This window comes from Siphateles boraxobius, unplaced genomic scaffold, assembly GCF_051911475.1.
Source record: "Siphateles boraxobius isolate OS27281-9 unplaced genomic scaffold, OSU_SipBor_1 22, whole genome shotgun sequence".
NCBI lineage: Eukaryota > Metazoa > Chordata > Actinopteri > Cypriniformes > Leuciscidae > Siphateles > Siphateles boraxobius.
In genome coordinates, this window is record NW_027508833.1 from 1,227,202 (window position 1) to 1,252,426 (window position 25,225).

The 25,225-nt window shown below is 35.4% G+C and overlaps 1 protein-coding gene across 3 annotated transcripts in view; it reads right to left on the minus strand.

Annotated features, from left to right (window-relative positions):
* The window catches only part of plcb4a (phospholipase C, beta 4a), a 62,404-nt gene extending 39,979 nt beyond the window's left edge, over window positions 1-22,425 (minus strand). For all 3 annotated transcript variants that reach the window (XR_013206568.1, XM_077238293.1, XM_077238292.1), the window contains exons 1-18: window positions 22,396-22,425; window positions 20,238-20,326; window positions 18,872-18,952; window positions 15,565-15,624; window positions 15,080-15,223; window positions 12,693-12,772; window positions 10,299-10,352; window positions 9,541-9,622; window positions 6,818-6,918; window positions 5,770-5,827; window positions 5,365-5,473; window positions 4,549-4,759; window positions 3,356-3,449; window positions 3,030-3,109; window positions 2,836-2,920; window positions 2,647-2,737; window positions 2,126-2,221; window positions 344-441 (exon numbers count right to left, since the gene is read on the minus strand). Coding sequence is in view for 2 of the 3 variants with exons in the window: in XM_077238293.1 (XP_077094408.1) it covers window positions 344-441; window positions 2,126-2,221; window positions 2,647-2,737; window positions 2,836-2,920; window positions 3,030-3,109; window positions 3,356-3,449; window positions 4,549-4,759; window positions 5,365-5,473; window positions 5,770-5,827; window positions 6,818-6,918; window positions 9,541-9,622; window positions 10,299-10,352; window positions 12,693-12,772; window positions 15,080-15,223; window positions 15,565-15,624; window positions 18,872-18,952; window positions 20,238-20,321 (1,608 nt within the window). In the remaining variant the exon portion in view is untranslated. The remainder of the gene's footprint in view (window positions 1-343; window positions 442-2,125; window positions 2,222-2,646; window positions 2,738-2,835; window positions 2,921-3,029; window positions 3,110-3,355; window positions 3,450-4,548; window positions 4,760-5,364; window positions 5,474-5,769; window positions 5,828-6,817; window positions 6,919-9,540; window positions 9,623-10,298; window positions 10,353-12,692; window positions 12,773-15,079; window positions 15,224-15,564; window positions 15,625-18,871; window positions 18,953-20,237; window positions 20,327-22,395) is intronic.
* Between the last annotated feature and the right edge of the window lie 2,800 nt (window positions 22,426-25,225).

Here is a 25,225-nt window from a genome sequence, read left to right on the forward strand (position 1 = left end):
AAAGTGGGGGGGACATGTCCCCCCTGTCCCCATAGGAAATTACGCCCATGTATATATATATATATATATATATATATATGAGCTTTGATGTAGTTAATCTGGTTATTTTCTTTTCTTTGTTTTGACCAGTAGAAGTTCTGAATGGCCGGTAACTTAAAAATGTAGTAGCCAAATTGGCCGATGAGTGAAAAAGTTAATTTCAAGCCCTGGTTGTAGATGCACTAAGACGCTTTTTCCCATCAAAACAAGTAACAGCGAACCGGAATGATACGAGTGTGAGTAAATGTTGATTTGTGTGTGAATTATCCCTGTAATGGTCATTATGTTAGATGGATGTAAGAACCTTTCTGGGTCTGAGCAGAACCTCTTCCTCCCGATTCTCTTCCTCAGTGATCAGACATCCGTGAATCCGCTCGGGATGAGCTTCGTTCAACAGCTCCGCTAAACATCAACAAAATACATTACTCAAAAAAACTGAATGTGAAATCAATGCAATACTTCAAAATACAGACTACAAAGAAAAAACAAGAGTACTTTAAGGTGACATGATAAAAAAATGTTCAAAAATATGCAAAGAATGAATTATTTGCATTCAGAACAAATCCTCCAGTTAAACAGGTCTGAGACAGTGTTATTTTAAAATTATTTACATACTATTACAGTCTTAATTCATATTTTGAATTAGCTTTCATTTTTACATTTTCCTTTTCATTTTATATAATAAAATACTGAATATATATTTGCAGGGTTTTTTTTCCTCAGTATTTTTATATTTTCAGTTGTCATTCTAATTTATGTTTTGGTAAATTTGTTGTGCTCTTTGTAATTTTTATTAGTTTTCCTTATATTTCTATTCCTAATGGTAGTAGAGTTGGACTGGTGACCCAAAGGTTGCTGGTTCGATTCCAGTACCGGCAGGAATATGACTGAGGTGTCCTTGACCAAGGCACCTAACCCCCAATCGCTCCCCGGGCGCCACTCAAGGCTGCCCGCTGCTCCGGGTGTGTGTATCCACGTTTGCAGTGTGTGTGTGTTCACTACTCACTACTCTGCTCCTAATGTGTGTGCACTTACTTGGATGGGTTAAATGCAGAGGTCAAATTCCAAGTATGGGTTACCATACTTGGCCATCACGTGTCACTTTCACTTTCATGTATTTTTTTATTTAGTTTAAGCTTTAGTAATTTTAGTACTGAAACATATTTTATTTCAGTTAATTGCCAAGGCAACATTTCTAAAGTTTTTCAAGTTTAAGTTTTTAATCTAATATTTATATTTAATTTCTGCCTTATTTCAATTAACGAGCATTATTTCTAATCGTTTTAGTAACCGATAACAGCATGTTAATGAGAGAGAGTGAAAAATAATCATCTAAATTAAATGTAGTAGAATATGCCGAAATATGACCCTTTTATACCCTGTAACTAGAAGCTTTTATAATAGTTTAAACTGCAAAGCATTAAATCTGTAAACAGGGCATTAGGGTCGATTGACAGGGAATTAATTAATTGAAAAACCGAATAACCAGAATGTAATTTAAGACACTTTGGATACATGTAGTTATTTGTTATTAGTGTGCAAGGAAACAGATTATGGACTACCTCTAGTTTAAAAGTATTGCCACCGAGCAAATAATTACAATATATCATTATAAATATGATCTCATTGTATGCCCAGGTACAGACTTTGCATTTTTATTCAAAATGTGTGTCGGCAGTGTTCACAACCACCCTATAATGGTACAAATCCACCCACGGCTTTTTTATATTCCCATAAATCAGAAACAGTGTCTCAACATTCACGTTTTTTATACATCGGGAAGTCACAATGTAACCCGCCCACGACTGCTGACAAGATCTGCCCCGTTAGCTTAGCTCCTCCCCTAAGTCGCACAAGGCTCCGCCCTCTTCTGGAAAGGGGGCGGGGAGCAGCAGCTCATTTGCATTTAAAGATACACACGAGAACAGTGTGTTTTTGCTTTCAGCTAAAAAGGGGCATTAACAACATGCTATAAAACATGAGTTGTGGGGTATTTGGATCTGAAACTTCAGAAAGACTCACTGTGGAGACACCTGAGACTTATATTACATCTTGTAAAAAGGGGTCACAATAGGTCTTTCCTCACCGGTAGACGTCTCCTCCTCATTCTCATCTTCAGACATGTTTGTGGAGATGCTGGGCTCTCCGGCCTCCATGTGCTTCCTGAAGTGCTCCAGCTGTTCTGTGGATCAAAACCATGTTTGACAAAACTCAGTTTTTTATGACGACCTTGAGAATTATGTTTGTTGACATACTGGCAATGTAACTACTTCTTCCCATACAAAAATACAATTTACCATGGTTTCTGACAAAATACCCGTGTTATGCGTGACGGAGCTCTCAGAAAATTCAGAGTTTACAAGTTGTAATTACAAGTTCTACGAGTTCTAAGTCGGAATCTCATAATTACGGTGATTCTAACATGGTGTGAACACACCTTCAGTTATGATGACCAGAATTTCACAGACTTTTGCATGGGAAAAATGTTTTTTACAGAAAATATAAAAATATAGTTGTTAAAATCAACTTTTTTCAAAGTTCAAAGAAAAGATGCCATATAAATTGCACGTAGTAACTATGGTGTTTGGTAGAAATGAATATCACTACTTTTTTCAACGTCAGGCTTTAATCTTCTGTTCTTGATGAGGATTTTTCCCCGGAGCACATTTGGAGACGGCAGCGGACATCCCGTCTCCATCTGAGAGAGAATGACAGAAAAAAACATTAGCAGGTAACTGTGTTACGAGCTCTTCAATAAACACACACACACACACAATGAAAAACAAACACACTTACTGGGAAATCATCTAATGGCTGTTTAAGGAGAAAATCTCCAAAAATGTCCTCACAGTAGCGCGCTAGTTTATACTGCTGATGTTTCCTGACAGAAAGGTGAAATTACAGCGTTTATTGAGCGTTTCTTTATATAGTTTGTGAGATATTAATGAGGACCTGGATAAATTGTACCGATTAATAAAGCACATACATACGTGCAGTGGTTTTCGAAGGACAGAATCACAGGATACTCAGATGTCATGAAGGCCGTCTCTTTAATTCCCTGAATGACGTCCTGCATATAACATACAGTAAATTTTTTTCAGTCGAAATATTAACAAACAAGACATTCATACTGATTGGTATGACCGGACTGGATTTACTTGAGAAATGGATGATATGACATGAGATTGTTGTGGAACATTGACTGAAGAAACAACACAAGACGTGTGTGTGTGTGTGTGTGTGTGTGTGTGTGTGTGTGTGTGTGTGTGTGTGTGTGTGTGTGTGTGTGTGTGTGTGTGTGTGTGTGTGTGTTCACCCTGAACAGGACGTCTGTGCACATGGCCTTGCCGTGAGTGATTATGGGTTCCTGATCTTCACCTTTCCCATCCCAGCAGTCCAGCTCCACACACCTGCCAACACAACTCGCCAAGTTTCAGACACGTCAACAACATATTCAAAATGACAGACGTTACTTTGCATCAATTTTAAGTATGGCTTTATAACATATGCTGCAAAAATCAGATTCTTTATCACTATTGTCTTGAATTATTACTAAACATCCACTTTATAGTATTTCTTATTTTTTTAACGTAGCCATTATTCAACATGTACTGGCAGTAAAATATCCTTGTTCACTTTCTCATTTTTGTTAGAATTTATATTCTGTCAAATGGTAGGTTGTATAATATTTGATAATACTCTGTAATAACTCTAACTGATAAGGCATTTTTTTCAAACAATATCTAATGCTTTACAGAATAATAGATATATCAATAATGTTTAAAAAAATATGAATCAAAGTTGATGTTTTTTTGTAATTTAATGTTTTTTTTTTGACAAATGATCTCATAGTAATGCAATAATGTTTGTTTTTAAAGAAAGTTGTAAGTGTTACCCATTTAAAAACTACCCACATAAATAAACAAATGATATTGTAAATGCAACATAAACAGACTAACATTTCTACATCAGCATTCTCATTTTTGTTAGACTCTGTATTTTATCAAATAATATATTAATATGAATCTAAAATATATGAATAGAAGTTGATGAGTGGTATTTTTTGTCATTTAAAAAGCTCTAACAAATGATCTCACAATGATGAAATAATATGTGTTAAAAAAAATGTTAAAAAATTTGATAGCTTTCGATTGTAATGATGGAATCACTGTTAAGTTGGATGGCTATTATTAATGTTCAAAATTGTGTGTGTATGTGTGCGGGGGGGCATTTTTATCCAGACATCAATGGCTTATTGATCATTATAGGTGTTATCTACATACACATTTCAGAATTATCACTAATCTGTGTGTGCATTTTGCTTTAGAACCAAGCAAGTTGACTCATGAAACCATTTGTTTATTATATCGCAATCGCAATATTGACCTCAATAATCGCAATATGGCATTTTCCCCAAATCGTGCAGCCCTAATTGTTACCCATGTAAAACCAGCCAGATAAATCAGTAATGAGGTGTTCTGGGAAATGCGGCATGATCTGTCTGTATACCTGCAGCCGGTCAGCAGCACCTGTCTGTACATCTCCACTGAAGATCTTCCTCCGAACTGTCTGCCGCTCAGGTACGTGTTGTGAGACGAGTTGATGAAGTAATGAGACAGCGGATGATCCATCTCCTGATAAACCTCCAAACGGTCCAGAAACACAGGAGCGTTCTCATCAGACATCAGATACCGACAGAATCCATCACATGACATCAGGCCTGCACAAACACAAACATTCATGCAGGCATCAACAAATTACATCATGTTTATGTTCTTTAATATCTGTAAGTTACTGTACTTAGACACTAGAGGGTGCTGCAAGATTACAAAACTGTATTTACATAATCAGACATGAACAATGACAACATGACAGTTTATTTGAAATTCTTAAACGGCTACTTGTCAAAAAAAAAGTGTTTGCCTTGAACAACTGTCAATTATATTTATATATTATGTATTGACTGTACAATGCCAGCCCTGACCAATCACAATCAAGTATTCAAGAGAGCCATATAATAAATATATTATCTTATACTAACATTTCTACATTAACATTCTCATTTTTGTTAGAATCTGTATTCTATCAAATTGTTTTTTCAAATAATATATTATAATGAATCTAAAATATATGAATAAAAGTTGATGAGTGGTATTTTTCATCATTTAAAAAGCTCTAACAAATGATCTCACAATGATGAAATAATGTTTTATTGTTATTACTGTTGATGTTTGTTAATGCTATTGTTATTAACATATAGACATAATATAAGCAGAAAAAAAGACATTAGTCACATATAGTCAGATATAAACATAACACACACACCTTTCATCTTCAGTGTTTCATCAGGTTCATATCGCTCTATGATTTGGAAAGCGCATTTACAGTCAAAGAACGGGAAGAGGATTTCATTCAGACGTGGATCTCTCTGATTCTACCCAGGAGAAAAAACCCAGCCGGTTACATTAACTAGATCAAGGGTCCCAAGAAATGTGTTTAAAAGCATATTTCTCTAATATACACATGCCAAAGGAACAAGCTGCTTCTTTGAAGAAGTGAAGACTAAAGACTTCAAAGAAGAAAAGACACATAAGGATAACGATAACAGAGCAAAAGTCAAAATCATATATGATCTCATGTTTATTGTTCCTTCAGGATGCATAAACTCTAATGATTGCCAGACGCTCACATACAGGAAATTAAAAGTTAATATAAGAAAACATTGCTTACTTCGTTCAGAAAGTGGACTAACTGGTCGACGCTTAAATAGTGGCTTTTGTCTCCATTGCTGAAAAGAAAAGCAGCACATATGAAACGCAACAGGAAAACTTCAGAAATGTTTGTGTTGTTCCCGTGAATGATTCATCCGTGATGTCACACTACTACATGTTTCTCATTCAGGCTAGTTAGATTAATGGTTTAATATTACAGCTCCTCAGGCAATGCATGTTTAAATATAACACTGTTTAGTTTTAGTGTTGTGCAGCTCGTGGGAAAAACTCTCGACTGAACATGACCGTAAACTACTGTAGGTCACAAGAATCTCATTCTTAAAAATCAGCTTGAAACGCCATTCACAAGCCATTTCACTTACATAATGTGACATATTTACACAGAAAACAGTCATTTTGGAGGTTATTACATTTCGATGAATGATTACTAAGATATTTGATATAATGACAAATTATTATCATTATTATTTAAGTATTATGTCTTACAGATGTGGTTACAAGTGCATGATATAAATATGTGAAATGTTCATTTTATTTTTGGAGATTAATTTATTGTCTGTATTTTTATTGATTTATTTTTGGCGGTAGGCATCATTAACACAAAATAAAAAAAGGAAATGAAAAGAAAAGAAAGAAGAAGAAGAAAAATGTAAGGAATACTGAGGGAAAGAATAATTATGACCTTAATAAAGAAATGTGAAATATGAAATGAATTCAATGGAAAGACACATTTAAGTATAACAAATATTTTAAAAAAAATCATATAATACTAAGACTTTTCTTAGGAGTAAAAAAACAGGGTGAATTTACCTTTATAATTACTATAATAAGATATTAATAACAGATCAAAATCCATATTACTATTTACAAATCATTTATCAAAATGCTTAAAGAAACTGAATTAGTTTGTAAGAGCAATCAGCTCAGAGTATCTCATATGATTTTACACGTTTTGAATAATAAAGCTTTATATGTGTTGCTCATAATATACTGTATATATATATTTAAAAAAAACACAGAGCTAAAGTGCAGGTTTGCATGCTTACAATTTCTTGAAGAGTTCTTCTATATCAGTTCTGGGACAAATCTTCTGCGTCAGGCTGTAGAACTTGTCAAAGGTGAAGATCTCATGCTCAATTTCATCGTTCTGGTAAAAGACATGAATATGAATCATATGACCTCCAATCAGAAACAAACCAGCTGGATGGGTTACAATTCATTAGTAACCATAATAGCATAAAATCAAACTATTGCTGTATGTACGCATGTTGCCAAAAAGAGAACATGCAGCATAAAGAGGTCATGTGACGACAAATGTAGCATATAATCATTGCATATTGCATCGTCAGCATGCTAAAACTGGGTTTAATAACAGGTTTTTACAAAAACAAAAACTTATAAAATGATAAACCTCACATTTCAGCCTTTAAAACATTTTTTTTTTAAAGTCAAAATGCTAAATTATTATATTTATATTCATGTAAAATATGATTTTATATATATATATATATATATATATATATATATATTATTGTTATAATAATTTGGAATTTAAGAATGCATTAATTATCTTTTCAATCCACCGGCTGAATTAAACAATGCAACTTTACTTTCTGACAGCAGGTGGCGCTTATGAAACAGCAGAAATATAGCGGTCACGCTGGCATCGCATTTTAGAAATGCCATGTGTTTGCAAGTATGACATTAACACCATATGGTAAACATTGTCATAATTCATCAACATCACATCAATAAGCAATCTACCCAAATAAGCAAGCCCACCGGTGGGCCCACAGCCATTACATATTGAAACAGTAATATCCTATACTAAACATAAACTAATCTTGACAAACTACATATCATTTGAAAGCTTACAATTTGGTGACAGAGGAGCTGTAATTTATCAATTTACAACAAGAATATTTTCATACTCCTAAGGCGTGTTCAGACCTTTATTTTGAAATGGCGATGAACATGAAAAATCATGAAAGAATAATCATAGAAAACTCAGTTTGTTTTCATGCCAACACTTCAAAAGATAGCATCCATTAATTTTTTTTTTTTTTTAAAGTTCTGAAAATGTTATAAATATAAAGAAAAAAAATAGATTCACCATTTGTGATGTGGCAGCGAGCTATAACGCACATACGTGTCCTTTTTATATGTTTATTAGAGGTTGAATTCATATCAAAATCTGCCAAACTTCCAATATTACTTCTGAATAGGATGTCTACTTCATAAATTGTATGAAAATTGTGGAAATAATGGTTCAGATCACTCAAACCACTTATGGAAATGGCAGCGCCCTTATATGGGCAGTAATGGAGTCTGGTGTTCACCTAGTGAAAAAGTTTGGTACTGCGCCCAAACAAAATATCACTGAAAGCTCATTTTTCGAGATATCACCCTAAAATTTGAAACACAATTTGTTCAGATTTTTGGCTCAGATTTTTTTGCAGTTTTAGAGTCCAACATGTTTTACATTGTACATTTTCATAAACTCAAACGTCTATAACTTTTTTTCTGTTTCACTTTAATTTATTTAACTTCTACAAAAATCTGCCAAATGTCTTCTTCAAAACAAGACCAATCTTAGGTCTATATTCCAAAGCATTCTTGAATTACAACCATTTAAGTCCGGAATGTGCATTTTCATGTCTAAAAAAAGAAGGGGGGGGGGGGGGGGGGGGTGACACTTAAGGCCTGGTTTCACAGACAGTGTTTAGATTTAGCCAGGATTAGTTCAACTAGGACATTTAAGAAGCTTTTATAAACAAGCCTTAGAAAAATGACTGTGCATCTTGAGACAAAACAATGCCACTGATATATTTTAAGATCTGTCAGTGAAAGTTGCTTTCAGTTAAAACAGCTCAAACATTCATTTTAGTTTGGGACTAGCGTAAGCATTGTCTGTGAAACTGTAGGTTTACGGCACTAGCGGCGCCAGGAATTTGATTGTAGGTGGCCACCCAGAAAACTGGATGGGCCAGTTAAAAAAAAAAAAAAGGGTTCCCCTTCATCTCCGTTTCAGCACTTTTCTGCTGGACTGGATAGCGACTCAGTAGCCGTGTACCTGTGTGGCTCTTGTGTCGCTGTCCTCAGCTCAGTGCAGTAACGTTAGCCTAACTGGGGGGTCGCACACTGGGCCACGTTGCGTCTAGGACAACTCGACGATTTGAGACAAATACATTTAAAGTTAATATAAAACAAATGGCGCTCTGTGGCGCGGCAGGATTTTGAACAAGGTCCTGAGCCGTTGCTGGGCGCCGCAGACAGACGACGAATGGCGCCGCCGGTGTGTGTACACTCATAAAGTGTTCGAATTTTAAAGACGCGGCGCTGCGCTTCTCGTCCGGTATGCGATCCCCTTAAGTCACACTTGGGGTAGAAGCCGCTGATTGGTTTAGAAGCTTTCACTCAAAGCTTTCCTCGGGCTGCTTATTGGATGAACTGCTAGAATGAAAATCACTCACTACTCACTATAGGCCTGGGTCAAAATGGGCGGGCCCGGACCTAAAATGGGCGGGCCCGGATCCTAAAATGGGTGGGCCCATGGTAGCGCCGCGGGTGGTCTACGGTCTATGTAATAAAACTAAACTTGAGACTTTTAAAGACTTTTTAAGCCCCCACAGGAAACCTGTAAAAACAAACTAAAACAACATGTGGCTCACATCAACATCGGTACACTTATATAATTGTTGATATCTCTATCCTGGATCTTCATATATGAGATGGTATCTGAGAGAAAGTAAGTGCTGTTAAAAATTACCTTTCCACTGGGTAAACCAAGATCCTTCAGTGCCTGGAAAATACCCTTCTCCGTTTTGCCCGAGGCAAAGGTTCTTGTGATACTGAAGAAAATCAGACACATTCAACACTTATAAAGATAGACTTCACTCTTTTAAATTTGTGAATGTCCTTCAATAGATCAAGCGTCTGTATCAGTTGTCTTAAACAGCAGGATTGTTTCTCTTTAACAGATCTATCATTTTATTTCAAACTAAAAAAACCTTCTGTTAGCTTGAGGTGCTTGTGCATCTTTATGTAGTGTATACTGTATCTTCTAAACACACAGAGATATAGAAATGTGCTCACATTTTACAATTCTCACTATTACCTAACTATTAACTACAACTTTTGCCTCAATAAACTCCTAATCACTGCTTATTAATAGTTAGTAAGGTAGTTGTTAAGTTTAGGATTAAGGAATGTAGTATATTGTCATTCAGAATAAGGCATTAATATTTGCTTTATTAATACAGTACTAATAAACAGACAATATCCTAGTAATATGGATGCTAATAGGCAATTGGACCCTAAATTAAAGTGTTACCAGAAATATGATATTTTGTTATCAAATTCAATGTTCTGACATTTTTAAGTGGAACTGAAGTCTATTATTCACTGTAGGAACAATAATCAGTGTAAAATATACAGAGATGTGATCTCTTACTGTGCAGCAGGCATTATCAAATATCACCAAAAGCATGTAAAAACTCGTCACATTAACACGAATGCTGGAAGTACCTCCTGACGGGGATTTTTCCATTCACGTTAGTCAAAAATGACAACCGCATCCAACTGTAGAAAATAAACCAGAACACAAACAAAGGACAAACAAGAACATGAAAGTGACCAGACATAAAAATCTTCTAGATTGTCTTAAATAGTTCATTCAGATACAACAGTATTCGCACCTAAAACAAACGCCGTAAATAACATGTATTTTCCTGTGGAATTAATAGATGCTTCATATTTCTGCTTTGAAACCATCTGTAACGTCTTGCCACATAGACTTTCATTTTAAGAGCATTACTGTAAACACGACTTGTGCTTGTTTATACAAACTGAGGGATTAGAGAAAATAATTATTAGTGCTATTTTTCAGCACATTGACTTCAACCAAGAATATACTTTAAATAATGTTTTTCTGGGTAATTAACTCATATAAGTACTTCCTAAAATCTTTAAAACTAGTTGAGACAGTGCATTAGCAGGCTGAAACTGCTCCAGTGGCTTGTGTTAGCTGTGATGATGATGATGTATTAGCTGTGATGATGATGATGTATTAGCTGTGATGATGATGATGTATTAGCTGTGATGATGATGATGTATTAGCTGTGATGATGTATTAGCTGTGATGATGTATTAGCTGTGATGATGTATTAGCTGTGATGATGTATTAGCTGTGATGATGCATTAGCTGTGATGATGTATTAGCTGTGATGATGTATTAGCTGTGATGATGTATTAGCTGTGATGATGTATTAGCTGTGATGATGTATTAGCTGTGATGATGTATTAGCTGTGATGATGTATTAGCTGTGATGTATTAGCTGTGATGATGTATTAGCTGTGATGATGTATTAGCTGTGATGTTGTATTAGCTGTGATGATGTATTAGCTGTGATGATGTATTAGCTGTGATGATGTATTAGCTGTGATGTATTAGCTGTGATGCATTAGCTGTGATGATGTATTAGCTGTGATGATGTATTAGTTGTGATGATGATGATGATGTATTAGCTGTGATGATGATGATGTATTAGTTGTGATGATGTATTAGCTGTGATGATGTATTAGCTGTGATGATGTATTAGCTGTGATGATGTATTAGTTGTGATGATGTATTAGCTGTGATGATGTATTAGCTGTGATGATGTATTAGCTGTGATGATGTATTAGCTGTGATGATGATGATGATGTATTAGCTGTGATGATGATGATGTATTAGTTGTGATGATGTATTAGCTGTGATGATGTATTAGCTGTGATGATGTATTAGCTGTGATGATGTATTAGCTGTGATGATGTATTAGTTGTGATGATGTATTAGCTGTGATGATGTATTAGCTGTGATGATGTATTAGCTGTGATGATGTATTAGCTGTGATGATGTATTAGCTGTGATGATGTATTAGCTGTGATGATGTATTAGCTGTGATGATGTATTAGTTGTGATGATGTATTAGCTGTGATGATGATGATGATGTATTAGCTGTGATGATGATGATGATGTATTAGCTGTGATGATGATGATGTATTAGCTGTGATGATGATGATGTATTAGCTGTGATGATGTATTAGCTGTGATGATGTATTAGCTGTGATGATGCATTAGCTGTGATGATGTATTAGCTGTGATGATGTATTAGCTGTGATGATGTATTAGCTGTGATGATGTATTAGCTGTGATGATGCATTAGCTGTGATGATGTATTAGCTGTGATGATGTATTAGCTGTGATGATGTATTAGCTGTGATGATGTATTAGCTGTGATGATGTATTAGCTGTGATGATGTATTAGCTGTGATGATGTATTAGCTGTGATGTATTAGCTGTGATGATGCATTAGCTGTGATGATGCATTAGCTGTGATGATGTATTAGCTGTGATGTATTAGCTGTGATGATGTATTAGCTGTGATGATGTATTAGCTGTGATGATGTATTAGCTGTGATGTATTAGCTGTGATGATGTATTAGCTGTGATGATGCATTAGCTGTGATGATGCATTAGCTGTGATGATGTATTAGCTGTGATGATGTATTAGCTGTGATGATGTATTAGCTGTGATGATGTATTAGCTGTGATGTATTAGCTGTGATGATGTATTAGCTGTGATGTATTAGCTGTGATGATGTATTAGCTGTGATGATGTATTAGCTGTGATGATGTATTAGCTGTGATGATGCATTAGCTGTGATGATGTATTAGCTGTGATGATGTATTAGCTGTGATGTATTAGCTGTGATGATGTATTAGCTGTGATGTATTAGCTGTGATGATGTATTAGCTGTGATGTATTAGCTGTGATATATTAGCTGTGATGATGTATTAGCCGTGATGATGTATTAGCTGTGATGATGTATTAGCTGTGATGATGTATTAGCCGTGATGTATTAGCTGGCGTCACTCACTGTTTTCTCAGGCAGGTCATCGGACACACGTTATTCGCTCGAGAGTTCTGGATCAGTGACCGCAAGCCGCCTGTCCATTTCTGCAAACATGCACAAGCAAATAAGGGAACAACTTAAAATGTCACTGAGTTTCCAGTCTATGCATGGCCAAAATGATTGAGACAAACAAAAATATGTAACCAAAAGTCATGCACGGTTCAACTGACGATAGATTTTTCGATTCAGATTTTAGTTTCTCAGAAAGACACATCAGATGTGTTGCTCAAACAGTAGAGCATGAAACTAGCAACATTAAGGTCATGGCTTCGATTCCCAAGGAGAGCAAAAACTGATCAGATTTCATGATATTTCAAACCCATATTCCTTCCTTCATTCATTGGAATGCATTGCATGTCCATTTATGCATTTACGGCTTGCATTGCTAAGTATATATTTGATAAGGTCGTGCATTTCCTGGGAATCAAACCCATGACACCGGAGTTGCATATTCTTCTCATTCATATGCTTAAGTGTCAACATACTTTTATGATGCTTTTTTGTTTAGTTTCCATGCTTTGTTGCTTTTTAGAGCTTGACAGAGCCTACACACTGCTTTTATTGTATTGGAAAAAGATAACAGAATGATAGTAGGGTAAATGAGCAAAAAATGAAAGAATGTTGATTTTTGGGTAAACTAACCCTTTAAATAATGCACTGGGGAAAACACATAAAAAGATTGAGCCTGAAAGGTTGCATGAATGAATGAATGAATGGAAGATGTGCTGTTTTGTGAACATGTTTTTCTCTCTTAGCGTTTTATGAGTGTGCTATTTTTACACCAGATTCCAGGACATTAAGGATGTCACTTCTAATGCTCTCCTAAGGCAAACACTCTTTCTTCCCGGAAATCTAATAATGAATCAAGCACATGTTTCAGACAAAACATGAAGCTGAGACCACCAGAGTCCCGAAACAGCAGCTGCTAGATCAACACAAGTGCACGCATCCCAGGAGTCATGAGCCCATAAAACCAGCAGTGGTGACGGCAGTGACAGGAGACGTCAGGAGATGGAATTAGATGCGAGTTTGATGACCTTCCCTCAGCTGAAATCCTTCAGGGACGGGTTGAATCTTTGGTCAGATTTTTTATATATCATTTAACAGAAATTTTATATTTATAAATATGATGTTTAAAAAAAAAACAGTAATATGTATGATTATATATGAAATATATGTGTGTGTGTGTGTGTGTGTGTGTGTGTGTGTGTGTGTGTGTGTGTGTGTGTGTGTGTGTGTGTGTGTGTGTGTGTGTGTGTGTCTGTGTCTGTGTCTGTGTCTGTGTGTGTGTGTGTGTGTGTGTGTAAGACAATTAATAATAAACATTAATTGAAGTTAATTGAATTAATAATATTTCATATATACAGTATGTGTGTAAGACTGTTAGCAATTGGTTAGCAACAATCTTGTATTTTAAAGTCGCTTTACATAAAAGTGTCGGCTAAACGAGTAAATGTAAATCCAAATTATCATAGTTCATGCTAGATTTCTTAATATTTATAATAAAAATGTTTCACATTATTTTAAAATCTGATGGTGTTGACGCAGTGAGCGGAAGTCAAGGAAAATGTAAACATCAGTACATGAAAACATGAATATGTTTGATAGATCAATTCAAAATCACTTTTTAGTCCATAATCTTTTATTTCTGTATATGTTTTTCCCACATTACTCTTTCACAGCCAGTGTTTTTTAGTATCATTAAGAACCTATTATAGTTGTTATTAATAATTTTTAAATATAAAAAATAGATTTTTTTATATTTTCTATTTTCACTTTAATTGTTGCAATTTTATTTTTAAATATATCTATGTAGTTTTTATGATTTCTTTAGTTATTTTAGTACATTAACTTAAACTAAATGAAAATTAGAAATGTTGCCTTAAAAAAAAACTAGCCGAAATAAAATAAGCCCTTTATTTGAAGGTGACGTAATTACACTGTACCTACTCAAATAAGTGTACTCACATGTACTTACTACAGAGTTACGGTTAAGGGTTAGTTACTTGTAAGTATGCATTTCCTGTTATTACTTTAGTAACTACATGTAGTAACATGTCACTACATCACCTTAAAAAAAGGGTTACACTTTATTTTAAGGTGTGATTGTTACAGTGTAATTATATATTTAAGTACTGAGTAATATTAATCAACTACATGTACATACTATAGGGTTAGGGTAGGATTTGATTGAGAGTTGCATGCAATTGTGCATAATTTACTGTTATTACTATGGTAAGTGCATTTAACATATGTAACAAAGACACTGTAAAATAAAGTGTTACCAATAAAAGTGTTACCTGTAGTTTTAGTGACCTATAATAACCCTGGCTGCTCACAGCGAGCGTTACCTTGGCAGCGTTGATGTTCTGGGTGACCATGTACATAAAGCTCAGGTTCACCAGGTCTGTGCCGCTGCATATGCAGATGATTCTGCCCTCCAGGTTAGCGTCGCACTTTCCCGTGGCCTCCAACGCAGAGAGAATCTTTGGGTCCTGCGGAGAGTTCGGGAGACGAGTGCATGAAGCAGAGCACTAGCAGTCCATCATCATCACTACTCAAACCTCATCAAAATGTACATTTACAATGGCCATTAAAGAGCTGTCAGTTTGGTTAAAAAATTTATTTATTTAAGCTTGATGAATGAAACAAGATATTTAATGAAAAAAAAACCTGAGTAGCACTTAATTTTATTAATGCCAAAGAGCGGTTATTAAGATGACGAAGACAAATATTTTTTCTTTAGAGAAACATGCACTGATAAATCATTCACAATAAAATGAAAAGATGAATTAAGAAAGCAAATAGGGTTTCATGTTGAGTTTATTGGTTTTACCTTAGGTACACTGATATCACGTATACTGTTGATCAGGGAAAACTCTAATACTTGACCCTCCTGTATGAAAAAGACATGAAACAAATCGAAATTATGATAAGGCATGCTTTTTATTGTAAGAGTTTTCAATGTTTAGACATATGAGCCTAAAAATGAATGAATTAAAAAAGAACTGTGGTGAAAATCACGTTTTTAATGTTGTTTATTCGTCTATGTGGTTTTTTAAATATGCTTTAAGACAAACCATGTGCAGAATCATAAGTCAGCACTATTGCAGAGTGTTTTCTCCTTAAAACTGCAGTGAACCAAAGCATGGGACGGGCAGTGGAGGTTAGGCCCCGGTTACACCTGGTATCGGATCACAAGTGGATGACTCTAAATACAGGTGTAAACGGGGTCTAAAATGTTTTGAGCTTGTGTTTCAAACAAACCAGGAAAGAAAATGCCTCTGCACTCAACTGTATAGACCTACAACAACCAATCAGATCGGCCATCGGGGCCAGCTGATAAACACTTTCAAACACTTCCAGAGGTCGAAAGCACTTTCGTAGTGTAGACGCTCATGTGTTCAAACAGCCACTCTCAGTCTACTGACCTAATGCTTAAACATCACGCTAGCCAGACGGGATTTAAACTATCAGCTGAAGACCCCAGAGACCGAGTGGACCAGGTAATCTGATGTGTGGTAGGCGGGGCTAATTTGCATATTCATGAACCGCTTATACTACATGAAGCAAGGGTGGAGAGTTAAATTCAAGCTATTTGAAGGCATAGAGAAATTATATTTACAGTAAAAAATAACATTTTGATGATCAAAAATGATAAAATGATTGTCTGCAGTAGGACTTTAATGCAACGAATGCAATGTAATAATGTGATGTGTCATACTACATACTCAAACGTGTGTACGTTTATAATAAATGTTGTTTATAATCAGGGTTTGAAACTAACAGCCGCCAAATGCGGGTATAAATCGACTGTGGCGGGTAACGTGTAAAATCACTAGACAATTTGGTGTGTTACTTATTATGTTTACTTACTTTGATGGTAAAGTTCGTGTAAGCCAAATCTGTGCAGATTTAATGCAAATACTCAACTCGTGATTCATCATGATATATTAAATACAGCGTATTGTGCAGAATCTGCTCATATCTGCCTTACTTGAACACACTCGTCACTACGCAACAAATAACGGCGCGCGTTGAAGCAATAGCAAAGATTAAAAAGCGTTTGGTTAACAGAAAATACATTATTTTCCAACATCCTACATGTTCTTTGTACTGTATGGATCTGTCCACTTAAAACACATTTTTACTGAAAAGGAGGAGATGCTGGATGACAAGATTTTATTGGAATAAGAAATTAATATATGAAATCCAAATTTTATTTTATATATATATATATATATATATGTATGTATTAGGGATGCACCGATCCGATACTCAGAATCGGTATCGGCTCCGATACTAGCATTTTTGCCGGTTTGGGTATCGATCAGACGAGGCCGATCCAAATCCGATATTGTGCGTAATATTCTGTGTTATTGTTAAGCTCCACAATAGCACCAAAACATTATAAAGCACCATAAAGTTTTTGTGCACTATATTACAAGTGTTCTGAAGCCATTATAGTATAATGTGAGATAGAAATTAACATTTAAGTCATATAAATTCAAGATCACGTAAACTTTTCCCTCAGCTGCGGCTGTCAGTCATTCTCCATACAGTATATTCAATCAAAGTGTCACGTTTGGTTACGACAGTCAACATGATGAAACCCTCTCCAAGATGATTCAATATTACTATTACTATACTTGATCTGTAGATAAAATTGTATGGTTTCGCATAAAACAACTTTATCTTGTTGGACTTTATTGCTGTAATGTTAATCATGTTTCTACCGGGTGTTTGTTAGATCACAACACTAGAGTAGAGTCCACTATAATTGTTCTTCACGCGCACAGTAACTAAAATTTAAAACTGTTAAAATGAAAGGCTCTATAAACTGTTGCATAGATAGATACTGTATAATACACTACGCATCTATGTCTTTCGTTTGTGCTCTGAACTTTTCAATGCGGACTCTGCGCGCTGTGACTCCGTGTTGCTTCAAGCGCATCATTCTGCACTCGGGATGCGCATAAGCGCTCTGTGCCGCACTGTATTGCAGCCTTTCATATCATAATACAGTGACGCAATGAAAGATTATTAATAGCCTTTCTTGTTCTGTCCTATCTATCATATGTTGCAGCCTCATTAAACAGGTGTGCTATACATTTAAAACATGTCTCAATTGTATAGTAGCCTATTAGCTATATATAAAATAATTTATCTTTTTGATTTTTGTAATCTTGTTTTTCATGAATGTATTTTACAGTACAAAGAGCAATGTGTAACGTTTTACCAGATTTAGTGTTGCACTTATTGTCTCTTATTTGTTTTTTTCACTAAATGTTCAGATTTTATACAATTATTGTGGACTTATGATTCTTCTAGACTAAATTTTACTGCTGAATTATCCACTAATCTAGTTTATAAAAGCATTTTTGTCATAGATTATGATCATATATTTTTTGGATTTGTTTTTCTTTATAATGAAGTTGTCTGTATTAAGTAGATTGTGTTTAACACACAAAAGAGTGATTATCAGTTTAACACACAGAGTTATATAGATTCTACTTAATTAAAAAAAAAACTGTGTTGGTATCGGATCGGTATCGGTCGATACTCAGAATTTTTGGTATCGGATCGATTCTGAAAAAAGTGGTATCGGTGCATCCCTAGTATGTATATATATAGCCTATAAACTGTGACGCAGTTAATCTGGTTCATTTATTTTGTCTGGCTAGTAGAAGTTCTGAATGGCCTGTAACTTAAAAATTTAGTAGCCAAATTGGCCGTTGGGTAAAAAAGTTAATTTCAAACCCTGTTTATAATAAATTACACTATAATTTGTGTTTGTTTAATACTTATATTTTGTATTCCTGTTCTGTTCTGAATACTGTTCCATTTAAAGTACTAGTTGTGAAGTGAGGTGAACTAAAATACATGTTGATAATGTGAACGTATTTTATATGATTTCTGAATGTATAGTAATAGTAAAATTTGACTTATACACCAATGCGACTTATCCGTGTGTTTTTTTCTCTCAACATTGACCAGTTATGACCAGTGTGACTTATTTTGCAGAAAATATGATGCTTTAACATCACCAACAAGTCCATACTTTTAAAGTATAGCACATGAACTGGAACGCAGCCATAGACGACAAGAAACTAGAATGCATTACATTCTCACACAACTTGTACCTTTCCTTCACTTTTCCACGTCAGGAAGAATCCAAAAGCATCCGCTTTGAAAAAACAGTTTGATTCAAAGACAAACGGATCCTGCAAAACAGAAATAAAGCAGAAGCATAAACACTGTTCTGGGTCAGCTGAGATTGAGCGTCATTTGAAGCACGTTTGTTATCATCTTACTACTTTAATAGAACCCGATGCGCATGTAACTGTAATGTTTATAGCACTTTATAATCTTGTTTTATGAATGTATAAACAAGCTCATATTGAGGATCAATGAAAGAGCTGCTATGAGAAACTCCACATTAGAAAGAAAGAAAGAAAGAAAGAAAGAAAGAAAGAAAGAAAGAAAGAAAGAAACTCCTTGTTGCATCTTGGGAAGAAATAAACATAGTAAAATAAACCACCTTCATAATGTCAACAGAATAAATTTAAGTATTCAAGAGATAATGGCAAAAATATAATGATAACAAACAAATAAAGCTGAATTTGATCTCATATTAATAGAGAGGGAGACCTCTGAAAGCCTCATGGGAAATCTGTACGCTGGTTTCACAGCTCAGATCCCGTCTCTGACACATCGTTCATGAGAATACATCCTTCCAGAAAACTTTTATTCCAAGATAAACTTCTCCAGGCCGAGCGAATGTTCCCAGGGGACGAATGTCTTTGAGAACACAGATGTTCACAATATCCTCTGCGATTAAAGTCACCAGCGTCCAGAAGGATCTTCTTTACGAATGAATGATGACATTACTTCAAACATTACATAAAACATGGTATATTTACAGCAGCTGAGCTATTCTGTTTTGTTTAGTATCTTAAATGAATCCGGGTACCAGAAAAATGAAAAGCGGTTTAATAATGCACATTTTAACCCAACAAATTATCATTACTGAAATGCAGAGATGGTTTAAAATTGTAGTTTTTAAAATTACTAACTTTTCAGTGCATTACCATTAAAACAATGCAGTATAATGACCTTTTATTCCAATCAGCAAAACAATAAGGCAGTACAACACAGGGTTATCTTAGTTATAGTTAAACCATAAGAAACATTTTCATTACTTGAAATAAATGACACTCAATGCTCACAATCATTATGGTCCCTAATGGTGTAAACATTTAAATTTTAATTTTCAAATTATATATTATGATATATATATCACATATTATATATACAAACACACACACACACACACACACATATACATTATATATATATATATATATATATATATATATATATATAAATGCATGATTATATATTCTTGGATTTAGTACCTTCCTCTTCTAAAACTATATTTCATGATTTAACACCTAAACATGTTTTTCATCAAACAACAAAGACAATGAGTCTGAGAAATATTCATACCTCATCAAATCTGTCAAAATATGCCCCTTCTTGCATGAAATGAGGAACGGACCTTTGCCAGTTGAACTCGTACGGTTTCGCCATTTGACCTTCAGGATGTAAAAGAAGACAACAGCATTCAGTGCTAGAGAACGAGTGCGCACAGAGGACATCTCTCAGTCCTGTATGGGAGGTCCATATAAATCAGGCCTGACTACATCTCAGAAGACCAGCCCAACAGAGCATGTGCATTTATTATTATTATTAGCTTTCTTTTTTTCAGAAACTTCAGAATCACTATTTTTATTATTGCTCAATGCAAGAGTTTTGCACGTTCACATATTCAACTTAAAATCTGTTTGTTTGGGGGTTTTTTTGTTAGTTTTTTCACAGCACAGAAACATCTTCAACTTTAAGGAGATTTAAATCATAAGATCTTCCTAAATGAAAACAGCCTAACAAATGATCCATAAAATGCAAAAAAATCCCAATCTATCAGTCTGTTCTCACTGTTTTACACATTAGGATAATGAGAATACTTTATTTTTATGGCAAATGCGTTTAATTCTCGTAAAAATTAGATAATATTCTCCTCAGTACAATATAAAATAAACACAGCAATTCTAATAGGGTCTTCACACTATCGGTGCTCGGGCCTTAAAAATGCAAAAAATGTTAAAATTCATTATGATATTTAATTGTCTAGGGTACATTTACACAACAATGATGTGCTAGAACGGAAACGGTTTTGCTTTGCATTTTTGAAAAGTTTGGCATACAGACGACAACGTTGTCAAAACAATCCGTACACACGGATCCGCAAAAACAATGTAATTTTAAAGGAATTATGCACTTTTGCAATTATGCATATTTCTCAGGTTATGCAAAAATTCTCAGGTTTAGTAGCTCCTTTTTTTTTAAGAAGAAGAAAAATAACTCTGTTTTCCTGAAAACACTTTGACACTCAAGTTGTCATGGTTAATGAATCACACGTTAAAGATTGCACACGGAAACTTCAAAGTGCTGCTCATGTCTGCTTGAAAATCATCAATGAACAGCAGCTGAGCTGAAAACACCACAGATACACCACAAAGACACACACACACACAGAGAGAGAGAGAGAGAGAGAGAGAGAGAGAGAGAGAGAGAGAGAGAGAGAGAGAGAGAGAGAGAGAGAGAGAGAGAGAGAGAGAGAGAATGAAGAACCAAATCCCAAAATATGTCATAACTTCAGAAAACACATGGACAAAATTACATGAGTATCATTTCGGTAGATCACATGCAATAATTCATTCAGTTCTAAAACTATTCTAATCTAAAACATGTTTATTCTTTAGTATAATACACATGCAGTATTTCTGAGCTCTTTAAATGACAGTGAACTGAATAAATATATAAATCCACACTCACACATTCAGACAGGAGTCATTAATGAAGGCAGGTGTCAGTTGAAATGCTGAACTTTGTGCTCTGTACAAGAATAATTCACATTGAATTAATGTCAGGACGGGGCAAGTTGTCACATGCGTTTTAAATGTTGTACACTTATACATTTTGTTAACTACAATATTTGTTCACAGATGTTACTTTTTACACTAACTTGTTGTTACATATTTGCTTTTCTTCCTAAATGTGGCTGAAAATCCTATAATACATGGTTTAAAGTCAGATTATTCTGACAACATGCCCCACTGTTAGGTTAAATTTGTTTTTATTTCTTAATTAATGTATTAAAGGGAAATATAAATTGAAATGTAAAAAAAATGTTTTTTTGTGTGTGTGTGCATACAAAAATGATTAAAAAAGTAAACTCACTAAAGTAAAAGTGTGACAACTAGCCCCGTTACCCTACAGTGTGTGGTGTGGGATCTGATGTTTACATGTAAAGCAAGACTTTAAACAATTACTGATACATGTAATATAACTACTAATGTTCTGAATTAAATGGCTTTACAACATAAAACAAACAAAAGACAGATACACAAGAAACGCGTGAATCAAACGCACTGATTGAATCAGTTTGTCTCAAATCAGATGATTGACTGATGTTGTTGTCGAGTTGATTAAATCTCAATAATCCGAACTAATCGAGTAATTCATCGGATATTTAACAGATGATGTCTCATTGTTAGAGTTTACATCATTTTATTTGGTAAAAGTTGAGTTTGAGTTAACTCACCCGCTGTACTGCTGCTCCAGTGTGATTGATTTCCCCTTTAATGCCTGATGGGAATGAATGATGTCGAACCCGTTCATATGACTGAACAGCGACACCCACATGCCGCATTCTGCATTACACCGACACACTGTACAAAATACTATATACAGGTCCTTCTCAAAAAATTAGCATATTGTGATAAAGTTCATTAATTTCCATAATGTAATGATAAAAATTAAACTTTCATATATTTTAGATTCATTGCACACCAACTGAAATATTTCAGGTGTTTTATTGTTTTAATACTGATGATTTTGGCATACAGCTCATGAAAACCCAAAATTCCTGTCTCAAAAAATTAGCATATTTTATCCGACCAATAAAAGAAGTGTTTTTAATACAAAAAAAAAAAGTCAACCTTCAAATAATTATGTTCAGTTATGCACACAATAGTCAATACTTGGTCGGGAATCCTTTTGCAGAAATGACTGCTTCAATGCGGCGTGGCATGGAGGCAATCAGCCTGTGGCACTGCTGAGGTGTAATGGAGGCCCAGGATGCTTCGATAGCGGCCTTAAGCTCATCGAGAGTGTTGGGTCTTGCGTCTCTCAACTTTCTCTTCACAATATCCCACAGATTCTCTATGGGGTTCAGGTCAGGAGAGTTGGCAGGCCAATTGAGCACAGTAATACCATGGTCAGTAAACCATTTACCAGTGGTTTTGGCACTGTGAGCAGGTGCCAGGTCGTGCTGAAAAATGAAATCTTCATCTCCATAAAGCTTTTCAGCAGATGGAAGCATGAAGTGCTCCAAAATCTCCTGATAGCTAGCTGCATTGACCCTGCCCTTGATAAAACACAGTGGACCAACACCAGCAGCTGACATGGCACCCCAGACCATCACTGACTGTGGGTACTTGACACTGGACTTCAGGCATTTTGGCATTTCCTTCTCCCCAGTCTTCCTCCAGACTCTGGCACCTTGATTTCCGAATGACATGCAAAACTGAGCAACAGTCCAGTGCTGCTTCTCTGTAGCCCAGGTCAGGCGCTTCTGCCGCTGTTTCTGGTTCAAAAGTGGCTTGACCTGGGGAATGTGGCACCTGTTGCCCATTTCCTGCACACGCCTGTGCACGGTGGCTCTGGATGTTTCTACTCCAGACTCAGTCCACTGCTTCCGCAGGTCCCCCAAGGTCTGGAATCGGTCCTTCTCCACAATCTTCCTCAGGGTCCGGTCACCTCTTCTCGTTGTGCAGCGTTTTTTGCCACACTTTTTCCTTCCCACAGATTTCCCACTGAGTTGCCTTGATACAGCACTCTGGGAACAGCCTATTTGTTCAGAAATTTCTTTCTGTCTTACCCTCTTGCTTGAGGGTGTCAATGATGGCCTTCTGGACAGCAGTCAGGTCGGCAGTCTTATCCATGATTGCGGTTTTGAGTAATGAAACAGGCTGGGAGTTTTTAAAAGCCTCAGGAATCTTTTCCAGGTGTTTATAATTAATTAGTTGATTCAGATGATTAGGTTAATAGCTCGTTTAGAGACCCTTTTCATGATATGCTAATTTTTTGAGACAGGAATTTGGGGTTTTCATGAGCTGTATGCCAAAATCATCAGTATTAAAACAATAAAAGACCTGAAATATTTCAGTTGGTGTGCAATGAATCTAAAATATATGAAAGTTTAATTTTTATCATTACATTATGGAAAATAATTAACTTTAACACAATATGCTAATTTTTTGAGAAGGACCTGTAGACCTAATCCTGGTTTCATATAAGCCCTGCCTGTGAAACCATGCTTTTATGTTCTTTAAATATCATTAATAACACTTTATAACAACCAATTATTGTTAAAAACATTAACCATCAAACAGGTATCTTAAATGGTCAAAACAAACTGTATCAGACTGATGACTTTTAACTAATCTTATAAAATGATCATAAAAAAGAATGCAGATTGATTCTTCGCTTTTCCTCCATAAAATTGCGTACTTAATTTACTGTTTCAGATTGTAAATATATTAATAAATTACATTGTCTCATGCTCTGATACACACTTGCAGAACATCCATGCCAGCCTGTTGTCATTTTTTTGCTATTTTTCTTGTCTTTTTTTTCTGGGGTTAAATTGACCGCAAACATTAGCAATGTTAAAGGGTAACTGAACCCTTTCCCGTTTGAAGCCATAGTAAATAAGGCTACTCTGTGACCTCATTACATCAGTATTACCAAAATCATATTTCAAATCAGCAAAATCTGACACGAACTGTCCCATAAATGTTTCTTGTGCTTAAAAAAGCTATATTTCAGGGTAGACTAAAGCACATGTGCAGTCGTTAGCTCGAGTATCAGCTTCTGACGGTGCGTGTCCACTGGCGAGCGGAGCGAGCGTTTTCAATTCATTCCTATGGAAGTCGAGCTTCACGCTCGCCCAGTGCATTTTTGGATTGAGCGGACCGGAAAAAGCATTAAGAGCGTCAAAATGTTGGGCAGTTCGACTTTATGCAAATATCAAGCGAAAAACGCAGTCGACAGCCAATTGCTGTGAGGTTTGAGATGTGATGTACTGTTTTGAGAGATTCAAAATATGCAATTTGAGCAGGAGTTTATGCTGGATTTAGTGCGTATTTCATTTCGTTTACAAATTAGACGCTTTGCAGTTGTTATATGTTAAATACTTCATTTTGGATGTGTTCATTGTGATTGTAGCCTACTGGCTGGGTTTATAAAAGTTAGTAAAATTGACTGGATATACATCATACTAATACTGTGTTTGACCCCGTTTCGCCTTCAGAACTGCCTTAATTCTACGTGGCATTGATTCAACAAGGTGCTGAAAGCATTCTTTAGAA